At 28.2% G+C, this 18,483-nt stretch overlaps 4 protein-coding genes across 11 annotated transcripts; 1 reads left to right on the plus strand and 3 right to left on the minus strand.

Moving 5' to 3' along the window:
• Positions 1–207: 207 nt before the first annotated feature.
• Positions 208–6,051, minus strand: fl(2)d (Pre-mRNA-splicing regulator female-lethal(2)D). Of its 4 annotated transcripts, none has more exons than XM_069110136.1 (6): positions 5,588–6,051; positions 4,225–4,585; positions 1,868–1,992; positions 1,593–1,771; positions 1,353–1,507; positions 208–1,271 (listed from the first exon to the last, which is right to left on the minus strand). In XM_069110136.1, the coding sequence occupies exons 2-6, from the start codon at positions 4,454–4,456 to the stop codon at positions 553–555; spliced, it is 1,410 nt and encodes a 469-aa protein (XP_068966237.1). In that variant the 5' UTR covers positions 4,457–4,585; positions 5,588–6,051; the 3' UTR covers positions 208–552. The 4 variants fall into 4 exon arrangements, with proteins under 4 accessions (XP_068966237.1, XP_068966239.1, XP_068966238.1 ...); XM_069110138.1 differs by lacking the exon at positions 5,588–6,051 and adding an exon at positions 5,204–5,384; XM_069110137.1 differs by lacking the exon at positions 5,588–6,051 and adding an exon at positions 5,032–5,183.
• Positions 6,052–6,224: 173 nt separating this feature from the next.
• Positions 6,225–9,223, minus strand: LOC138178362 (uncharacterized). Its single transcript, XM_069110146.1, has 5 exons — positions 8,795–9,223; positions 7,839–8,114; positions 7,355–7,703; positions 6,879–7,266; positions 6,225–6,808 (listed from the first exon to the last, which is right to left on the minus strand). Exons 1-5 carry the CDS (start codon positions 9,221–9,223, stop codon positions 6,619–6,621), a joined length of 1,632 nt encoding a protein of 543 aa, XP_068966247.1. The 3' UTR covers positions 6,225–6,618.
• Positions 9,171–11,072, plus strand: LOC138178359 (transmembrane protein 177). Of its 4 annotated transcripts, none has more exons than XM_069110140.1 (3): positions 9,171–9,309; positions 10,017–10,144; positions 10,212–11,072. In XM_069110140.1, the coding sequence occupies exons 2-3, from the start codon at positions 10,041–10,043 to the stop codon at positions 11,008–11,010; spliced, it is 903 nt and encodes a 300-aa protein (XP_068966241.1). In that variant the 5' UTR covers positions 9,171–9,309; positions 10,017–10,040; the 3' UTR covers positions 11,011–11,072. The 4 variants fall into 4 exon arrangements, with proteins under 4 accessions (XP_068966241.1, XP_068966243.1, XP_068966242.1 ...); XM_069110142.1 differs by lacking the exon at positions 9,171–9,309 and adding an exon at positions 9,431–9,590; XM_069110141.1 differs by lacking the exon at positions 9,171–9,309 and adding an exon at positions 9,559–9,714.
• A 125-nt stretch (positions 11,073–11,197) lies between these two features.
• On the minus strand, positions 11,198–18,364 carry LOC138178357 (golgin subfamily A member 4). Of its 2 annotated transcripts, XM_069110134.1 has the most exons (9): positions 17,986–18,364; positions 17,689–17,776; positions 17,442–17,611; positions 17,005–17,346; positions 13,201–16,942; positions 12,609–12,925; positions 12,399–12,428; positions 11,966–12,268; positions 11,198–11,645 (listed from the first exon to the last, which is right to left on the minus strand). In XM_069110134.1, the coding sequence occupies exons 1-9, from the start codon at positions 18,070–18,072 to the stop codon at positions 11,622–11,624; spliced, it is 5,103 nt and encodes a 1,700-aa protein (XP_068966235.1). In that variant the 5' UTR covers positions 18,073–18,364; the 3' UTR covers positions 11,198–11,621. The 2 variants fall into 2 exon arrangements, with proteins under 2 accessions (XP_068966235.1, XP_068966236.1); XM_069110135.1 differs by lacking the exon at positions 12,399–12,428.
• Between the last annotated feature and the right edge of the window lie 119 nt (positions 18,365–18,483).

The following is an 18,483-nucleotide window of genomic DNA, read 5'->3' on the forward strand; positions in this document are numbered from 1 at the left end:
TATGTATGTGCGTCGTTGTGTACCAGATATTAACATTTGTGTATTTACATAATAAAAAAGGCATAGCCTTGATTATTATTCTATTGTTATTTATATTTTTTATCATTGCTCTGCAAAATCTAACAAGAGAAGCTACTATCAATGTTTTAACGAATTTACAAAAAGCCATTTAAAAACGTTGAAGCATTTGTTCATAATAACGAATACTTATCAGAAAATTTAATGCGATTTTATTGCGAAAGAAAAAATAGTTTTAACTATCTACCCCTTTATTCCAACGCCACGTTATTTTTGTGAAGATATAATCATACGTAATCAAGTGCTGTTATCTTGGCATTAACGTGACTTCAAAAAAATCGAAATAAAAGATATATTTACGGATACACGTTATGAAAAATTACAAAACCATCAGAAATAATATTTATCATAATGTGTCTCCATATTATTCTTAAATATGAAATATTAGATTCAACTTATGTTGGGTATTAAGTCACGCTAAGCTTTGTTCATATATAACAGTGTTATGTGTATAAAATCGTTCTAGAAAACTGTTCATTCTGGATCGCTTTGAAGCGTCTCACCATTAGTTAGAACTAACGCGTCGTCATCAGCTTCGTTATAATCAAGAGAAAGAATACTCTCTCTTCTCTTTTTTTTATATGTCCTTTCGTCGTCACTACCTGGTGCACTTTTGTCCCTTTTGGTCCTATCCCTACCCCTAGTTATTCTAGTTAGCACCTCTTCCCCATTAGTTTTATTGTTATTTCTATTATGACTTTTGCTCCTTAGTATCCTCTTATTATTTCGATTTTCTTCATGTTCTTCTTCCCTATCACTTAATTCCTCATTCTCTACTTTAATGATCAAAGCAGCCGAATCACTTGAGCTTTCGTCATTATGATCTGCTTGATTGGGTTTTCGTTCGACCCGTTCTGTTCTTTCAGTATTAGAAAACTCACACTGTGGCGATCGCTGCGATGATAACGGTGGAGTCCTAGCACCTTTGCACACATCACTATCTTCCATTGATTTTGAAGTCTTTGTTTCCGAAATTGAATTTTCCTCGGATTCTTCCTTCTTTATTGGTGGTGTGTGAGGTGACAAACCATTCGTTAAATTATTTTCGCTTGAATTTGCTTTCAACGCTGCATTTTCTTGCTGTAACAATGTAACTGATTCGCGAGCTTTACGTAGCTCCTGTTGTAAGAAGTAAATTGTGCTCTGCATTCCTTCAACATCCTCGTCCAAGTCTTGCAAGAATTCATCCAACTCTGTAACATAGACATTACCAAAAGATATTAGCTACTTTGATCTATAACATATTAAAAAAATATCCATAACAAAAATAATACCTGATTGTGATTTCTTCATTTCTTCACTAAAACTTCTTTGAAGAGCAAGATCTCCCTCCAACTTAGCAATTCGTCCACTAGCAATCATGCGACCTAATTCTTCATTTTCTTGATATAACAATCTGCATTTTGCCATTAGTCTTTTACCTGTATTGCTATAGATAAAAAAAATATACAGAGTGTCATTGGAAATACAAATTTGTTATTTAGTTTTATCAAAAGACGTAAATTATTATTTACCTATCTGGTGTAAATTTCCAGGCACTAAGTTCGTTCTGGGTGTCCTCTAATTTAGCTTTAGTTGTAACAAGTTCTTGCCTTAATTTTTGAATTAAAATATTAACAGCTGGATCTAACAAAGCAGATCTTAAAGCCACAGCGGATGGAGCATGAGCAGCTTTCATTTCAGCAATTTGACTCTAAAAGAGAGAGGAAAGAAGAAGAAGAGTTATGTGCTATGAAATTTTTTAATTAGTTCTATATTTCTTCTATTAAAAAATGTAAAATCTACATACAATATATTCTTGTAATTCTTGTTCTTTAGAAGCAAGTCTCCTGACTAAAATCTTCTCTCTATGAGATGCTTCTGCATGTTGCTGTCTGTACTTGCTTTCAGAGTCCCTCAATGAGGATAGCTCACCTACAAAAAAGAATTATATCATTTCCTCTTTTAATTAAGACTTCACTGTTTAAAGCTATCTATGTGTTTCGTCAATTTGTTTTATGTTTATTATATAATCATTTTAAAATTAAACAGAGTATGAGCATATATATATATATAATATGTAATATAATGGGTAATGTAATATATATACACACAATATATATATATATATATATATATATATATATATATATATATATATATATATATATATATATATATATCATGTAATGTACATTTTTTATTATATTTTAAAAGGTTATGATTTTTTCAACTTTATTTCAATTAGATATAAAAATACTATACTTCAAATACATTTCAAACATAAAAATCATTAAAGAAGTTATTAATTGATAATATAAATTTAAAGAGAAAGCTGTATTAACATTTATTTAATTTAAAATACAATATGAAAAAAGATGTATTTCCATGTCTTTCATAATTTTACCTATATCTTTATGATGTATAATTTTTATTCATACACTTTGAATAAAATTATATTTTCATAACTAGAGTTGGGGATTATTTTATAATATTCTTTTTGTTTATTTTCTCCATCTCTGGTAATAATTCGTTTAAGTAATGGTAAGTCATGTATATTTATGAGACACATAGAGAGCTAAAAACCTTAAAATATATATGCATATAATATAATGGTACAGAATATTCTGTACAGTCTCTTTTGATATTTCATATCTGTATATCTTTGGTGAAAGAAAGCATAGTGGTGAAAATCTACTACATACTGTTTTGCCCTAAGTGCGCATAAACAAAACATGTTTTCATATGTATGTGACATTGATTGCCTGACAACTGACATTTTTAATTAGCGCATACTTTGAGTTTGGAGTCGTTGCATCGTGCCATTTGTGAGATTCTCTGTGCTTCCACCGAGACCAAGAGTGGACATTACTTTTCTTCCATGAGAATAGACAGACTACTTGTTGCAGACACAGATGTTGTCACAAGATGGCCTCCCGGCCTTATTTGATCAGGATTGTATTTTTTTCAGATTGGTACTTGGACATCAGGAAGTTATGGTGCAGGTACAAATGCATGCATGAATTGCGTTCATAATGGGAATAGACAGGGATGTTTGTCTAGGAACATAATTAAAATTGTTCAGTTTTATCAGATGTATCTATATATAAGATGATATTAAAGATTGTAGATTGGGATAAGAATTGTTAGGATTGGAAAAAGCAGCTGGAATTTCAGATCATAACTGCATCAATTAAAGGTTTCGTACTTCACCAAGACTTAGGTTCACGCATCCCTGGCACAGAGTTTTGTGGGCCAAAGGATGACATAGGGCCTCTGTTTTTACTCTTCTGAGTGGTATATTCAGAGCCAGCGAGGATGTTGTATTTCATTCAATCCTCGCAAAGTGGAAACTCGATATCCAATGTACACACAAACACACACGCACTGTCCTGCTTCTGGCAGTGTGTTTTACTACACTGTAGAATTATACGTGGCACACTGCACGGTCACTTAAGAGCTCATACCAAAAGTAAGCTATGTGTGTTTATTACAGTGAAAGAAATGATTCATAGTGAACACATTCGAAAAAACCTTTTCATCTCTTCTTGTCACACAATATCACTTTTTTCGACATACACTTTGCTTTTAGCATTAAGTGACTTTTAATATCAATAGCAGCGCAACTTAACACCAGATGATAAAATTATGCATACATGCATAATATTGTATTAGATTTTCTGTACATGCAGTGTATATGACTGTCACATCACTTCTGCTCACCAAAAAAATTTCGAACACTGTACATATTGGCATTAATTTAATTGCCCGCACTACACATCACAAATGTAGTTTTCAAAATATTACAATATTACTGTATCACTAGCCTTTATGTAAAGTCTATTACCCAATTGATCTATCTAGTGTTTCATATGAATACATAAATTTTCTACAATTGTAATTTGTTTATCGATGTCGTAAGAGATGTTAAGAATTTTATCTATCTTATTACGATACTTATTTATTCAAAATTTTTTCGACTTTAGGATTTATAAAAACTTAGCATTATTATTATCCTAAGCACAGTACTAATAATATGCTTAATCCCTAATCTTAGCGTCCCTATAAGAGTCTTGTCTCATACAAGAGACCGTTGTGTTCTGGCATTCATAAATTCGCTTAAGAAATGTGGTGAGTGAGGTGGTCTCACTCAAGTGATCTCAGTACCTTCCTGGGCTGCCGCCTGGGCCTCTAGACACTCCACATACAAGTCCTGTTCATGCCACTTGGCTGCTAGCTCGTCCTTTGTCATGCTGTCCAATTGTTGCTGTGTTAGCTTCATACGCCTTGGTTGTCTAGGAGAATGAGGACTGCTTGGTTTTCCTCCCATACCATTATTCTGTGGACTTCTTGGTGAAGATGGACCGGCAGACTTAACATCGTTGCACTCTTCTGCCATTTTATATTAGAAGTTATTAAAACCACACCCAGGCCTGTAAGTATGTTTCGAAGTACGCCTCTTCTTCTTTAACTGTTTAACTGCAACGAATGCGTTGATGATATGCTATTAGTGCTAGCACACATTTGTCTGAAAAAAATAAAAATATTTTTTCAGTATAACATATGTATATAACATAAATAAATTTAACAATTATATAAACTTTAATAGTATGCTAAATTGTAATTTTATTGCCTGTAAGTTGACTGTCTTATTGTTCTACATTTACAATAATATTATTATTACTACAAATATATTTATTGTTATTTAACAACCATTATTAATTTTTAATACATTTTTAAAATTTCCATAATGTAATATCAATAGATAGTATATGGTATATTCTAGAACATATTCTTATAACTAAGGTTATATAGTTACAATACATTAAATAGTAAAATAAAATACAAGAATCTTGTTGTAGATAATAAATTATCTATAGAGTTATATTTACAAACTCTTTATATTACAATTTTTAATTTATTTCTAAACAGCGTATTAATATCTAATATAGCATCGAAAAAACATATACATACAATGCAGAGTTACTATGTATTATTGGAGCTATAATTGTAAACTTGTACGACAGTACTATACACATACACGTTATATTTACTACTTCATTTTCATAGATATTACATGCACTTGTCATGTACTAGGATAAAACTTTTTTAGGGCGCAGGTTCGGACCCGGCTTTTAGAACATACCGCGTGATTGAAGAAGGTCACGTGGCACGTTTAATGTTTTATTGCGACATGCAAGGTAGGGAATGTAGGATCCAGTTATCTATAGTTGAAGGGAACATTGACGCCATTATGTCGACATGTCTGCCATGAACGGGAATTTCGCGATATAAGATTACAAATTTATAATTTATCTTCTTTCGAAGATCATTGAAATTACTTGCATATATTAATTATAAAAAAGATTTAAAAATATTTCTGTAAAACAGTGCACTTATAATACATAGCCGTCCAGATGTTTGATACAACTTTAATAATTATAACACTTTTCTAACATAGATCGTCATGAACTTATTACTATGTAATATTATCTAATGATATAACATGACTCTTGTTCACTTCACATACCTGGTATAGTGACACGCCTATCATTCCATTGAAAAATGTTTGTATCCAGTATTCGGTATAACGTGAAACGATGAAACACGACACCATGTATGTGTATATCCACGTACATGCATATACATATATACCTGTATATGTATATATATATATGTGTGTATACAAATGTAATTTCGTAGTCTGTTATAAGCAAGTTCAAGCTTTCGTTAGTGAGTTCTTCAATTGATCAATTGACGAATGGAATAAATGTGATATACAGGACTTGTCTCAATGTACCGCGCATTCCAAATACAACATCAATACGCGCACATGATACACGTATCGCGTAAATACTTGAAAACCATGCCACTACAGGCTAACACAGTAATGTAACTAATCACGAACAATGATTACTGCCGACATCACGTTCAGAGTGCCTAAGAAACGAATGTCAGGCGCATGCTCCAATCATAATTGTCCAAATACAAGTGCTGGCATAGAAATGTAACAAATGTTTTTCGAATAAATACAATATAAAGAATATCGAAATTAAAAAAAAACAATATTTCAAAAAATTATCACCAATCAAAATGGTCACAACTTCTTTATATGTTTCCTGTAATTATTTGGTACTGATGTTACTGTTTATTAATTTATAGTCATATTAAGCACAACACAGTAAAGTATATTTCAAATATCGAATCATAAATTTCACAACACTAACTACATTACCGCGAAGTTCTAACTGATCTAAAACATTTCAAGATGGCATGCTAAGCCCGCCATTTTCAAAACGTACAATAATACGAACCTCCGGTAACTATCAGTCTGTATAGAGAGTACGAATTCTTTTTTTAAGAATGAAATATATTAATTATTTGAAACAACATATATATTTTTTTAGGCATTACAAAATAATTAAATACTATAATAGTAAAATACCTGGGTAAATCTCCGTTTAAAATGACGTAATAAACGTAAAGTTAAAGTATGCTTATTAATTAAATAATATAAATGAAGATAAAAATAATAATTTATCGCTTTAAAAGGTTAGCTTTTTATTTCTTCAATATTCCTGGACTCATCTTGAGAGTAGATTTCATTGATTTCACTTTAATGGGTATTGTTTTTGAGACTTTTGTAGGTGGTTTAATCATTGACATACGAGTATTCGGTGTATTAAGTGCTCCCAAGTTTGGTGATGCCTGTTGTTCTGAAGATACAACCTTTTTTGTTGTCGATAAACCTCTGCAATTTTAGGAATAGCTTAATTTAAATATTTACATATATAATATTAATTAGTAAGATTCAATTATACCTATTCGACAGGTCGGAATTGATCGTGAGATTTGGTTTACTTGCGCTGTACTTTTTACTCGCCAAAAATTTTTGTCCTGTATCCGAAGATTTTAACAATGAGATATTAGAATTAGCAGTCGAAGGAATGTGGAAGCTACTGCGACGAAGCGTCGGTTTTACATTTTCTTGCTCAGGTTTTAAGTTCCTTCGTGTCGTAGATTTAGGAAGCATTGGTTCGATACTACGACGTGCTCTCGGCGTTAACGTCAAATATGCTTTTGCTCGCGTCTGTTGCTCATTCGTCGATTTTGATAAAGGTTTGTTGATTGTACATGTACTTGATCGATTTGATTTATAGGGACTAAGAATAATAGCAGGTGCTGATCTTACGGATGCACTGTCATTATCTATTATGAAGATAAACAGATCTTAATATTTTCCAGTAGAATATTACTATTTTCAAATAATATTCATCTATCTAAATAAGATAATTGCCTTGAATGGGAGAAGTATCATTCGAAATCTCTGGTTTCTTGATCAGTAACACCTTAAGAGCCTTTTCTAAGTTTTGATATGCCCCTAAAACATATTCAGTTACAATCCTAGGATTTTCAATTTCGCTCTGTAAAGAAATTTGCCCTAAGGAATTGGATAATTCAGAAACTACAGAGGGAGAACTCGTAAGCTTTGGAGGTGACGGCCGTGGTTCTTCGTTTAAACTTTCGGTTTCGATGTCCCATGTTTTCTGACGTTGTAAAACAGGTTTAACTGATTGTATTGGAGACATAACACGACTTACAGATGGGTCGGAATTTACACTCCTACTTTTCTTCTCAGGAACACACTAACAATGCGTAATCAAATTAGTTAAAATATAAATAATAAAAATATAAGTATTATTTTTATATTATATAATATTATATAAATATTATGTAAATTATATTATAATAGTACAATATTATATAAATGAAGTACCCACTTTTAAACTCATATCATCTGTACGAAGAAACATTTCCGGTTCTGTATGACTTCGCGTAACTCCAATGTCTCCTGTTAAATTATTCTGCGCAGTTTTACAAGACGTATTACTTGTTTGTGAAGCGTTTAAAATGTCCATATATCGATTGACATCCGGTTCGCATACGATTGTGTCGAATAGTTTATATGATACGTCACGCAAAAGTCTAACAACATCTTTTGGTAAACGAGGTAATAAAGTACTACCAGTTTCTTCGATTTTTTGTGATATATTGTCCTGAAAATAAATACAATATTAAAATATTTTTACTGTATACTTCTTACTGTACTTTTCATGATTGTTAACTAAAATCGTAAACTTGTATTAATTTTTTTCTGAGGAAAATAAAGAAGATATGTTTAAATCGATATACTCGATATATTTATTAATTTTTTGCTGTCAAATTGTCAAATTTCAGTTTTGAACGTTGTCGTACTTCAGATAAATATTAAATTGCATAATAGAGGTATATCTTTACTTTCATTTGCGCAAGTTATACATTATTTAGTTACTTGAGCTATTTACATACGTAGTAAATGATGCTTAAATTTAGAAATATTACTACACGTAAAATAAAAATTATTCCATCCCGAATATAATATTAAACGCTATAAGCATTAGATAATTTATTTTAATTATTAATGCTTTCATAAAACCCAAGTTCATGTGACTGAGAAGCTCTCAATTTAAGCATTTCGATACATTTTATATTATTTATTGCCCCCCGTCCAAGTTTGTAAATGTTGGAAGTCAATAAACTCCAGATGATAAACGATGTAAATGCTAAAATTAATACACATTTAAATTTTTTAATTCGCGCGATCACCTCAGTAACACCTCAGCATAATTTCACTTTAATACTTAGATAAAGCCAGGTTTAATAGAAATTATGAAAGAAATTATTAATTTTTGCATACGGTGCTTCCAACAGGTCCGGTACCACTAATAGTCCAAAAGGATGCGTCCTTAATGTGATCAGAATTGGGACATTTACATATGACTCCTCCTAATTCTAACACTGCCCTCATGTTGGAAATATCGCATTCGAGTGCAACTCTAAGAACTCCTTGATCAGGTGTTTCAACATTATTATCATTCTTTCCTGAGGCATGTAAATCATCGTGCCTTTCAAACGAGAGTAGTTTAAATCCGATCGCTTGTAAAAAACTGGCTAACGTTGCTACGTCCGGTTTTGTTGAATGTCGAATGTCGCGCATTTCCTCATTGTTCCAGTCAGCATGCGCATGTACACCAGTTATCCATTTGAGTACCCACTGATAAAACTTTCGTTGTGCACTAGATTGAGGAGCATTTTGACTGTTAGGAACACACGTACTGGTATCCATCCTGAGAACTTGTAAACTGAGTGTCACGAGAAACAAACTGTTCTCGGGATTTATATTTAAATTTTTTTTTACCGGCAACCGAAAGTGTTAGTAATGAACCTACATACATATACTAGTATTAAACATATAACAGTCCTTGCTATTGGATTATAAACATTCAAAATGATACGGATAACGATATACGAAAATATATACAAATTACAAATATCTATATAGATTTAATCTTATCGCAAATATCTTTTGTGCTATTTTTTTCGTAAACTATATACAACATCTATATGATAAATGATAATATATGATATACATACATTTTTTTTTTTAAATATCATATAAATGTAATATTGAATTAGAGCTTAATTATTTAATGGTACATAAAAAATATATATAGACTAACACTGTATAAATTATAAATATTTATTTAGTATACATAGTATCTGTTTGAAGATGTATTAGAATAATCGTATACATAATCCGTAAAATACATACTTTATGTGGGTATTTAATTTTTGTTTGCATTGTTACATGAATATTATTTGGTAACAATGTAATTCAAACTGTATTTGAATTATTTTAACAGCATAAAAGTTATATTGCAGATTTTATAGATATTTAATTATAATGTCAATTAATATGTTACTATATTGTGTTTCATATTTTTAGGTTATAGTTAGATGCAAATAAGTGGAACTATGAATGTTTTTTTATTGACCTCTATAAATTGTCATTTATCTCGATTTATTTTGTTATATTTCTTTATTGTAAATCATTATTTATCTCATCTTCTTTATTTCAGAATTTGTAAAAAAGTGGTTTTACAATGGCATTTGTGAAATTTACTTTGATAACTGGTGCTGCAGCCGTACAATTATTTCCACAAACTTTCTTATTGCAACAATATAGAAAAATTAGAGCCAGATATGAGTAAGTATAAAAAAGTGTGAGAAGATATTAAGAATTTTATAATGCAATTTTAAAATTTTATAAATAGCTTTGAGAATAATGAATTACCAATACGAAAAGATATTGAAAGAAGACTTAAAGAAATACTAGATGATGTAAATCTATTATATAGACCAATGATACCAGAAGAACGTATTAAATTTTTTAACGTTCATGATATAGAAATGTTTCATGCTGGATCAACATATACAAAGTATGGTGGCTTAGTTGGAATTCCAGTGAATTTTGAATATAATGATATTAGTCATATAAATAATGGAAACATATCAATTCAATCTGCATCACTTCAATGGGATGCAGAAGCTACCGAGGAATTTCATAAGTCTTTAGTACTCTCAGAAAATGCCCAAAAATTTGCTGTAGCTCAACAAATTTTAAAAGTCGCAACTTTTGATCCAATAATTAAAAGTGTGAATGCATGTGCAGATGCATTAATAGGAGTGGGAATGTATGAGTTCCTTTGTTTAAAATTAAAAGTTACCAAACAGCAATGGGGTAAAAATGCTTTATGTATGAGTATTGCTGCAATTGGAACTTTTACTTTTACCTTATTAACACATAATGGATTAGATTATTATAGAGAGACAGAAGTCAATGAAATAATATCTAAATTTGGTGATAAATATATTCAAGGTGGTGTGGAATATTATGAAAAATTATCACAGAGAAATAGAGCCTTAAGAGTGCTATTGGGAAGTAAGGGTAGATATATGTTTACACCTGTTGGAAATCAGACTACTTGGTTTACTAAAAAAAGGATTCCAATTTCTGAACAAATAGATTATTTTAAACAAAAAATGCAAAATATCCAGTCACAATTAGTGTAGTATGTATTTGTATGATTTTATGTAAATAAAACAATCATAATAAAATTAATGACAAATTCAGAGTTAATAGTACTTCCATTCTAAATTAACTTTATTTATTAGTACATATTAATTACATAATTTATATACAATAGAAATACTATTTTTAAAATACTTATCTATATGAAATGAAATTTAATTTTTCAAGTTAAACTATTTATAACATATATAATGTTGACAATTTTACACTTCATTATATAAAAAATTACAAGAAAGCAAATACATCTGTGACAACTTTATAACAGTAAATTTTTATTCTATTAATAAATTTATAAACGGTTATAAAAGTTAATAGATAGTGGCATGCTTATAGATGAACAGCTAATATTTATAATTATTTTATCATAGAATATTTATATATATTAGGAAGCAAGGTAATCACATCTAAAATTGTTTCTACCTGTAAATTGTGTCAAGCTTTTTACAGTATGTATTTTCTACATATTATATATCATATATTGGCAGAATAATAGTCATCTTTTTAAAATACATATTCCATAAATAAATACAAGATACTTACAATCTAATATACAAAAGTACTTACACAATTTTTAAATATACAGAATTTTGCACTATGTAAGACCTAGAGAACCAAGCTGAAACATTAAAGAATTAAGATTTAGAAACACTTTTAATATATGCAATACATATAATAAAAGTTAAGTTGTAATATATATCAAAATAAATAAAACATTCGAAAAAAGCTAATTTTATTCCTATTTATTAACAGGTATTTGCTTTTTATCTGTTATAAATTAATGTTATTAATGTTAATGTTACGTTAATGTCATTAATTAATGTTTGGAAAACATTGATAAGTTACCTTAAATAACTTATTAATGTTTTTCAAACATTAATTAAATAAATATTAATTAAAAATGTAAATATTCTTTCAAAAAATTTAAAAACTTTTTACCAGTGTCATTTTATCTTCTTCTTTCTTAAGTACTTTTGCTGTTTGTTCTTGATCAAATTTGACAACTGCAGCGATCACTCTAGCAAGCACCATTGTTTCTCTTCCCATCATGTATTCAAATAAAATGTTCCTAAGATATTCAATCTCTGTTGAATCTTCTAGTGTATCATGCCTTAACTTCATTAATTTTCTAAGTTCAGCTAATTCTCGCCTCTGTGCTGTTAGGGTTTGTTGAAGAGTGTGAAAAGAACCAGTGTTTGATTGTACAGCTGCCATTGCAACTCGTGAAGTGCTCTCTAATTCCTAAATAAATTAATAAAAATTAGTAAATTCTAATTTTTTACTTATACTGCTTATTTTTATGTTTATGTTAAATAATAATAAAATTGCAATTAGTAAAATTGGTGTGTTTACAAATTTGAAAGAACTTTACCTTGTTAATTAAATCAGTTTGCATATCAGGCTGAAAGAGACAAAAGTATAAATAAAATAATAAAAAATGAAAAAATAATTACATAAAATTAAAATAAGTAATATAAATATAACAAAATCTTGAAAGTAAATAAAAAAAGAAATATAAAATAAAACGTCATTTTGTAAATTATGAGGTATTACTATTTTTTATAACTTTGTTGTAACCAACCCTCCTTTCATTTCGCCATTCCTGTGTTAATTCATTAATCTCTTCTTCGTGTTTTGCTTCCAACTTGTCAGTTTTCTGTTGCACAATTGATTTCCATTTTTTTTCTATTTCTTTAATTTCATCTGCATGTTCTTTCTTCATTATTGTAATTTTTTCCACTAACTGGTTTATATCTTTTGCTTTTTGTGACATTAAATTTTTATTTTCTAAAATTAGATTCTCAATTTGCTCAGATTTGGCTGTTAATTCTATTTGGAAATCTTTTAATTGCTCTTTATATTGTTGAATAAGATTTGATTCATAATTTTGCTGACGATCTAAACAGGGAAATGCAATAATATATTTACAATATATTACTATAATATTTTTGTATATTTATTATCATCATATACAAGGTGATTTTTTCACTTTGTATATGGGTTGGGTTCGTTAATTTAAAAACAATTTCGACGAGATGATAACACCGTATCGGTATATATAATCTGTTATTACAAGCCGAAATATCATCTCTGTTAAACATATATAAATATATATAAATATGTATAAATATATGTAAAATGGAAACAATATTATAAAAAGAATTCTAATTTACCAAATCGTCTTTCTAATGCAGCATGTAACTCTTCTTCCTTATCATGTAACTGTGCTTGAAATTCCTTAACTAGTTGTTTTAATCTCATGCTTTGCTCTTCCTCGTTTGTTTTTAATTCTTGCTTCAAAGTATCTACTTGATTTTTTAATTCATTACTAACGAAATGCATTTCCAGTTCTTTTGCTTGGAATGTTATTAATGCTTCATCTAGTTGTGCTTCTAATTTTTTATTTTCTTCTTCCAATTTGTCATTATTTTTAGTAGAAAACTCATGTACTATTTCACTACTACTTATACTTTTTACTTTTTCATTTAGTGCAGTATTTGTTTCTCTAAGAACCTTTATTTCATTTTGTAATTTTTTAAAATCTTCAACAGTAGTTATTGATTTGTTTGTTTCTATTGCTACTTCCTCTTCCACTGATGAAGATTTTAACCTTTCAATTTCTTTCAACAATTCCATATTTTTAGTATCTAGTAATTTTAACTCTGCTACTTTTTCATCTACTATAAGTTTTAATTCATATATTTCCGTTGTTAATTGTTCTTCTACTACATCTTTATTCTTTATTTGAGATAATAATTCCATATTTGTAGATTTTAATGTATCAACTTCATTTTCTAATTCAATATTCTTACATTCTATTTGATCTAAACTGGAAACCTTAGATTCTAAATTATTTACATAAGATTGAAATTTCGTATTTGTATTTTCTAATTCTATAATTCTATTTTTTAAAGATAAATTTTCAGTAATTAGTTCACTGTTTTGTAATTGCTTTTTTTCTAAATCACTTTTTACTTTATTTAAGCCATTTATTTCTAATCTTAAGCTATTAATTTCCTCTTCAATATTTTTTAATCTTGCAACTTCCTTGTCCAAAAGTTCTAAATTCATTAGTAGTTCTTTATTTTTTTCTTCCATGTTATTATTATTCTCTAACAATAAATTTAATTTATCTACTTCATTATGTAAACTTGCATTTTCCTTTGTAAGATGTTCTTCAATTTCTTCTACTTTTTTCTTAGATGAAGTTAATTCTTCAAGTTGGAAATTCAGTTCCTGATTGTTAAACTGTAATTCCGTATTTAATAATATACTTTCATTTAACCGATTTTTGTATGATTCAATTTCTTTTCCTAATTGTGTATTTTCAGTTAGTAATTGTTGATTGTGTTTTTCATAATTTACAACTTTTTGTTTTAAGTTTTCATTAGATTCATTTAATTCTTGATTATGTTTTAGAAATTCGTTTTGCTTATCTTTTAGATTCTTATTTTCCAAATTGGTTTCATTATGAATTAATTTTAGCTTTTCTAATTCAGTAATGATTGCCGCATTATTATCTTTTAATGCTACTATTTGACAGTTTTCAGATTTTAATATATTTACTTCATTTTCCGATGTTTTTAACTGTTCTAATAAATCTGCATTTAAAGTTTTTACTTCATTAATTTCGTCATTTAATTTTTGAATAGTGGCATCTTGTTTTTGTTTAATAGTTTTTAACTTCGTTAATTGCTGGATTTTTGTTTGTACTTTTTGCTGTAGAGTTTCATTTGACTTTGTAAGCTCAATGATTTCATTTTCATATTTTTCATCTTTGACTTTTAAATCAACTAAAAAACTTTCTTTACTTCCTAATTCTTCATTTAAGGTATTTATTTTTTTATCTTTTTCAGACAAATTTTCATTTAAAACTTTTATTTCTGATTCTAAAGTGTTTATTTTTTCTTCTAATTTATTGGAATTAAGGTTTTCAGATTTTAATAATGTAGCAATTTTTGTTGCTTCTACATATTTCTGTTCTAATTCCTGTAATTTTTTTGTGTTACTATTTGCTTCTTCAAGTTGTACTTTCAAATCAGATATTTCATTTGAAAGTAATTGATTCATATCATTAACATTATTAAGTTCTTCCTGCAAAGATTTAGATTCTATCATTAATAATTTCACTTGTTCAGGTAAATTTCGTAAGTCATATAATTTGAAATTGAGATTATCTATCTCAGCTATAAGTTTACGATTTTTTGTATCAACTTCGCATTGTTGCTTCAATTTCATGGACATCTCATTTAGTTGTTTGTTATAATTTTCCAAACTTATTTCCAAATTAGATTTAAGATATATAGTATCTTTTAATTCGGTTTGTAATTGATTATATTTTTGTTTAAGTTCTTCAAATTCCTGTAATTTAATTTGGAAATTTTTAATTTGCACATTTACACTATTCTGAATAATATTATTCGCTTTTAGAAAAGCATCAAATCCATTCTTTAAGACAGAAATTTCATTGTTAATCTCCATGAAGCATTTCACTGTATTGCTTTTAATATAGATGTTATCTTCCTTTAATTTTTTAGTAGAAATTTTATAATTTAAAATATTTTTAATTAAATTATTTTTCTCTTCGTGAAGTGAAGTAATATTAGAACTATCTGTTTGAAGTCTATTTTTAAGATCGGAGATAGTAGATTTACAGGATTGAAGTTGTGTGCATACTCCTAATAACTCAGTATTTTTAATTTCTAACTCATTGTTCAATGTAATTATCTCTGTATTGTCTTGTACTTTTTCCTTAAGAATTTTCATTTCCACTTCCTGGCTCAATAATCTTTCTTTCATGTTTTCAAGCATTGTTTTATATTCATCAACTTTAGCATTGTAATTTTCACATACTTTATCTCTATCAATTAGAGCATTTCTCATATTTTCTAATTCTTTATCAAGACTTTGTATGGTAGCTTGTAATTTTTCAATTGTTGCTTCTGCTTCTTTCCTTTTTTCTTCAGCAACAATTTTATGTGCATTTTGTTCATTTTGAAGCTCTGTATATTTTAATTTGTAATTTGAAAATTCCATATATAGTTCTTCTTTATGTATTTGATATTCTTTAGTAATCTTTTGCAATTCTTCTAATTTATTTCTTGTCTCTTGAAGTTCAATTTCCTTTTCATTTAATTTAGACTTTATATTTTGATATATTTCAGTATCATGCACTTTTGTAGTTTTTTCTATGTTTTCTTTATTACAATCTTCTCCATGATGTTTTGAGCCCATTTTTTCATCTAGATCATTTAATAATTGCTGCATTTCTTGCTGTACTGGTTTTAAAGCTTCTGATTTTTCATTTGTTATATCTTGTACAATTTCTTTTTTTTCTGAATCTGAATTTTGAGTACTATGTGATAATTTTAGTTCTTCGACTTCAGCTTTATATTTATTAACAATTTCACTTAGATTCTCTTTGGATTCTGTCACATGCTTCAAATCCAACTGTAGCTTTTTGATTTGTTCTTCTTTATCTTCTAATTCTCTGTGTATCGAAAGTTTATTTTCAGCTAAGGATATTACAGACTCTTCCTCGCGTTTTTTTAAAATAATCATTTGATCTGTTAAACTTTTAATTTCTGTAGATGCATAACTTAACTCTTTTTCCTTTTCTGTATAGGAATTTTTTAATGTTTCATACTGAGATTCTAATATATTTTTTTCTGTTAATATTTCAGAAAATTTGTCTTTATTTCGTTTCAAAGATTCTTTATACTTCAAAACAACATTTTCCAATTTTTTTAGTTTATCTTTTAATTGTGTATTTTCCATTACCAAAGCATTTTCTTCAGAACTAATCGATGATCCAGTACTTAGGTCAATGAGATTATCTTTTAAATTTCCTTTATCATTAGTAGTATCTGGTAAAGTAGATTCTAAGTTTGGTCCAGTCGTTTGTAAAAGTTTAATCTGCAATGCATATAACATTAAAATCTGATATAATACAATAATAGTAAATGTTTTAATATTACCTTTGTATTTAATGTATTTATTATGTGATCTTTTTCTTCAATGTCATTTCTCAATGCTTCTTCCAAATGAGCTTTGGCCTGTTGTTCTAACTGACACTGTTCTTTTAAATCAGCTATTCTTCTTAATACTTTATCTTGGGTTTCTACTAAGACTGATTCTAATTTGCCTTTTGCCCTTTCCAATTCTTTATAATGTGTTGCTAAATCTGTATATCTTCCACGATATTTGTGGTATTTTGCTTGCACTTTCCGATATGCTGAATATATTTGATCTTTTGAAATTTTATCTAATTGTGGATTTATATTTTCATCTATCTCACTAGCAGATTGATCTATATCAGACTAAAAAGGAAATGAAAGTGGACAGTTAATTACATTCAAATATTAATAATTTTTTAAAATATTATATCTTCTTGATGATAAATGTTCTGTAATACCTGTAAATGATACAAATTAGCAGGGCTTTCATAAATTGGAAAAAGAGATGAAGTATCACTAGTAATACTGCTAACTGATGATCTTCTTGAAACACCTATAGAATTTGACGTAGGTGACATTAAATCTACATTTTGAAAACCATGTTTTGCAGGACTATTTTTAGGAGTTTCTGTAAATAATTACTTTTATACTTAAATTCTTCTAAATTTAAAGTAATAAAGCAATATATAAAAAAGAAAGGCTTACCATCTCCTTCTTCCGTTAAACTAAAATTGTCATTAGATACAGATAATTCTTGTACTGAACTGTTAGACAAAGCAGGAGATACTACCGCCTAAATTAAACCAAGTTATTAATATATAAGATAGATATTTAAATTTTATTTCAATTATATTAGTAAGTCAACATATATTTAATTATCGGATATGACAAATGTATTTTTGTAAAAGTAATAATTTTTTTATAAGTACACAATAATTTTATTTTATTAAGCAAATTACAAAATACATAATTTATGTCTTAATTTTATATAAAATGTCAAACCTGTGCTAGTTGTTGCATGCTTGCCTGTAACCTGGCAGGCGATTGTTTCATTTCTTCCGCGAGTTTATCTTTAAATTTTTTAAACATTTTGGCAAAATTTGTATGATATTGTAGTTTTTTATTAAATTATATAAATTTCCATAGATTTTTATTTACATCAAAATTAGGTTGGGATAGAAGACAAATGTCAAAATTTAAACACAAGTACAAGCATTATCCTATATTGTTTGAGAAAGTATTTTCAGAAAATATGCAAATCATTGATTATCAAACACGATATTTAATCCTTTGATATAATATATTTTTACTGCAATATTAAAACTTTCACGTGAGAACTATGTATACGTAGCACAGTTATTGCCATTGATGTTGATAATAGTAGATTGAACTGAAACTATTTTTGAATGAACGTAGATAAACTGGTTCCATTGTATGATTTTTGTGTATTGTATATAATTTTATTTCTTTCAATGCATATAATTCTTCTAAGTAATTAGT

The sequence above is a fragment of the Bombus flavifrons genome, chromosome 3, assembly GCF_040668555.2.
Source record: "Bombus flavifrons isolate JBK064 chromosome 3, iyBomFlav1_principal, whole genome shotgun sequence".
Classification (NCBI taxonomy): domain Eukaryota; kingdom Metazoa; phylum Arthropoda; class Insecta; order Hymenoptera; family Apidae; genus Bombus; species Bombus flavifrons.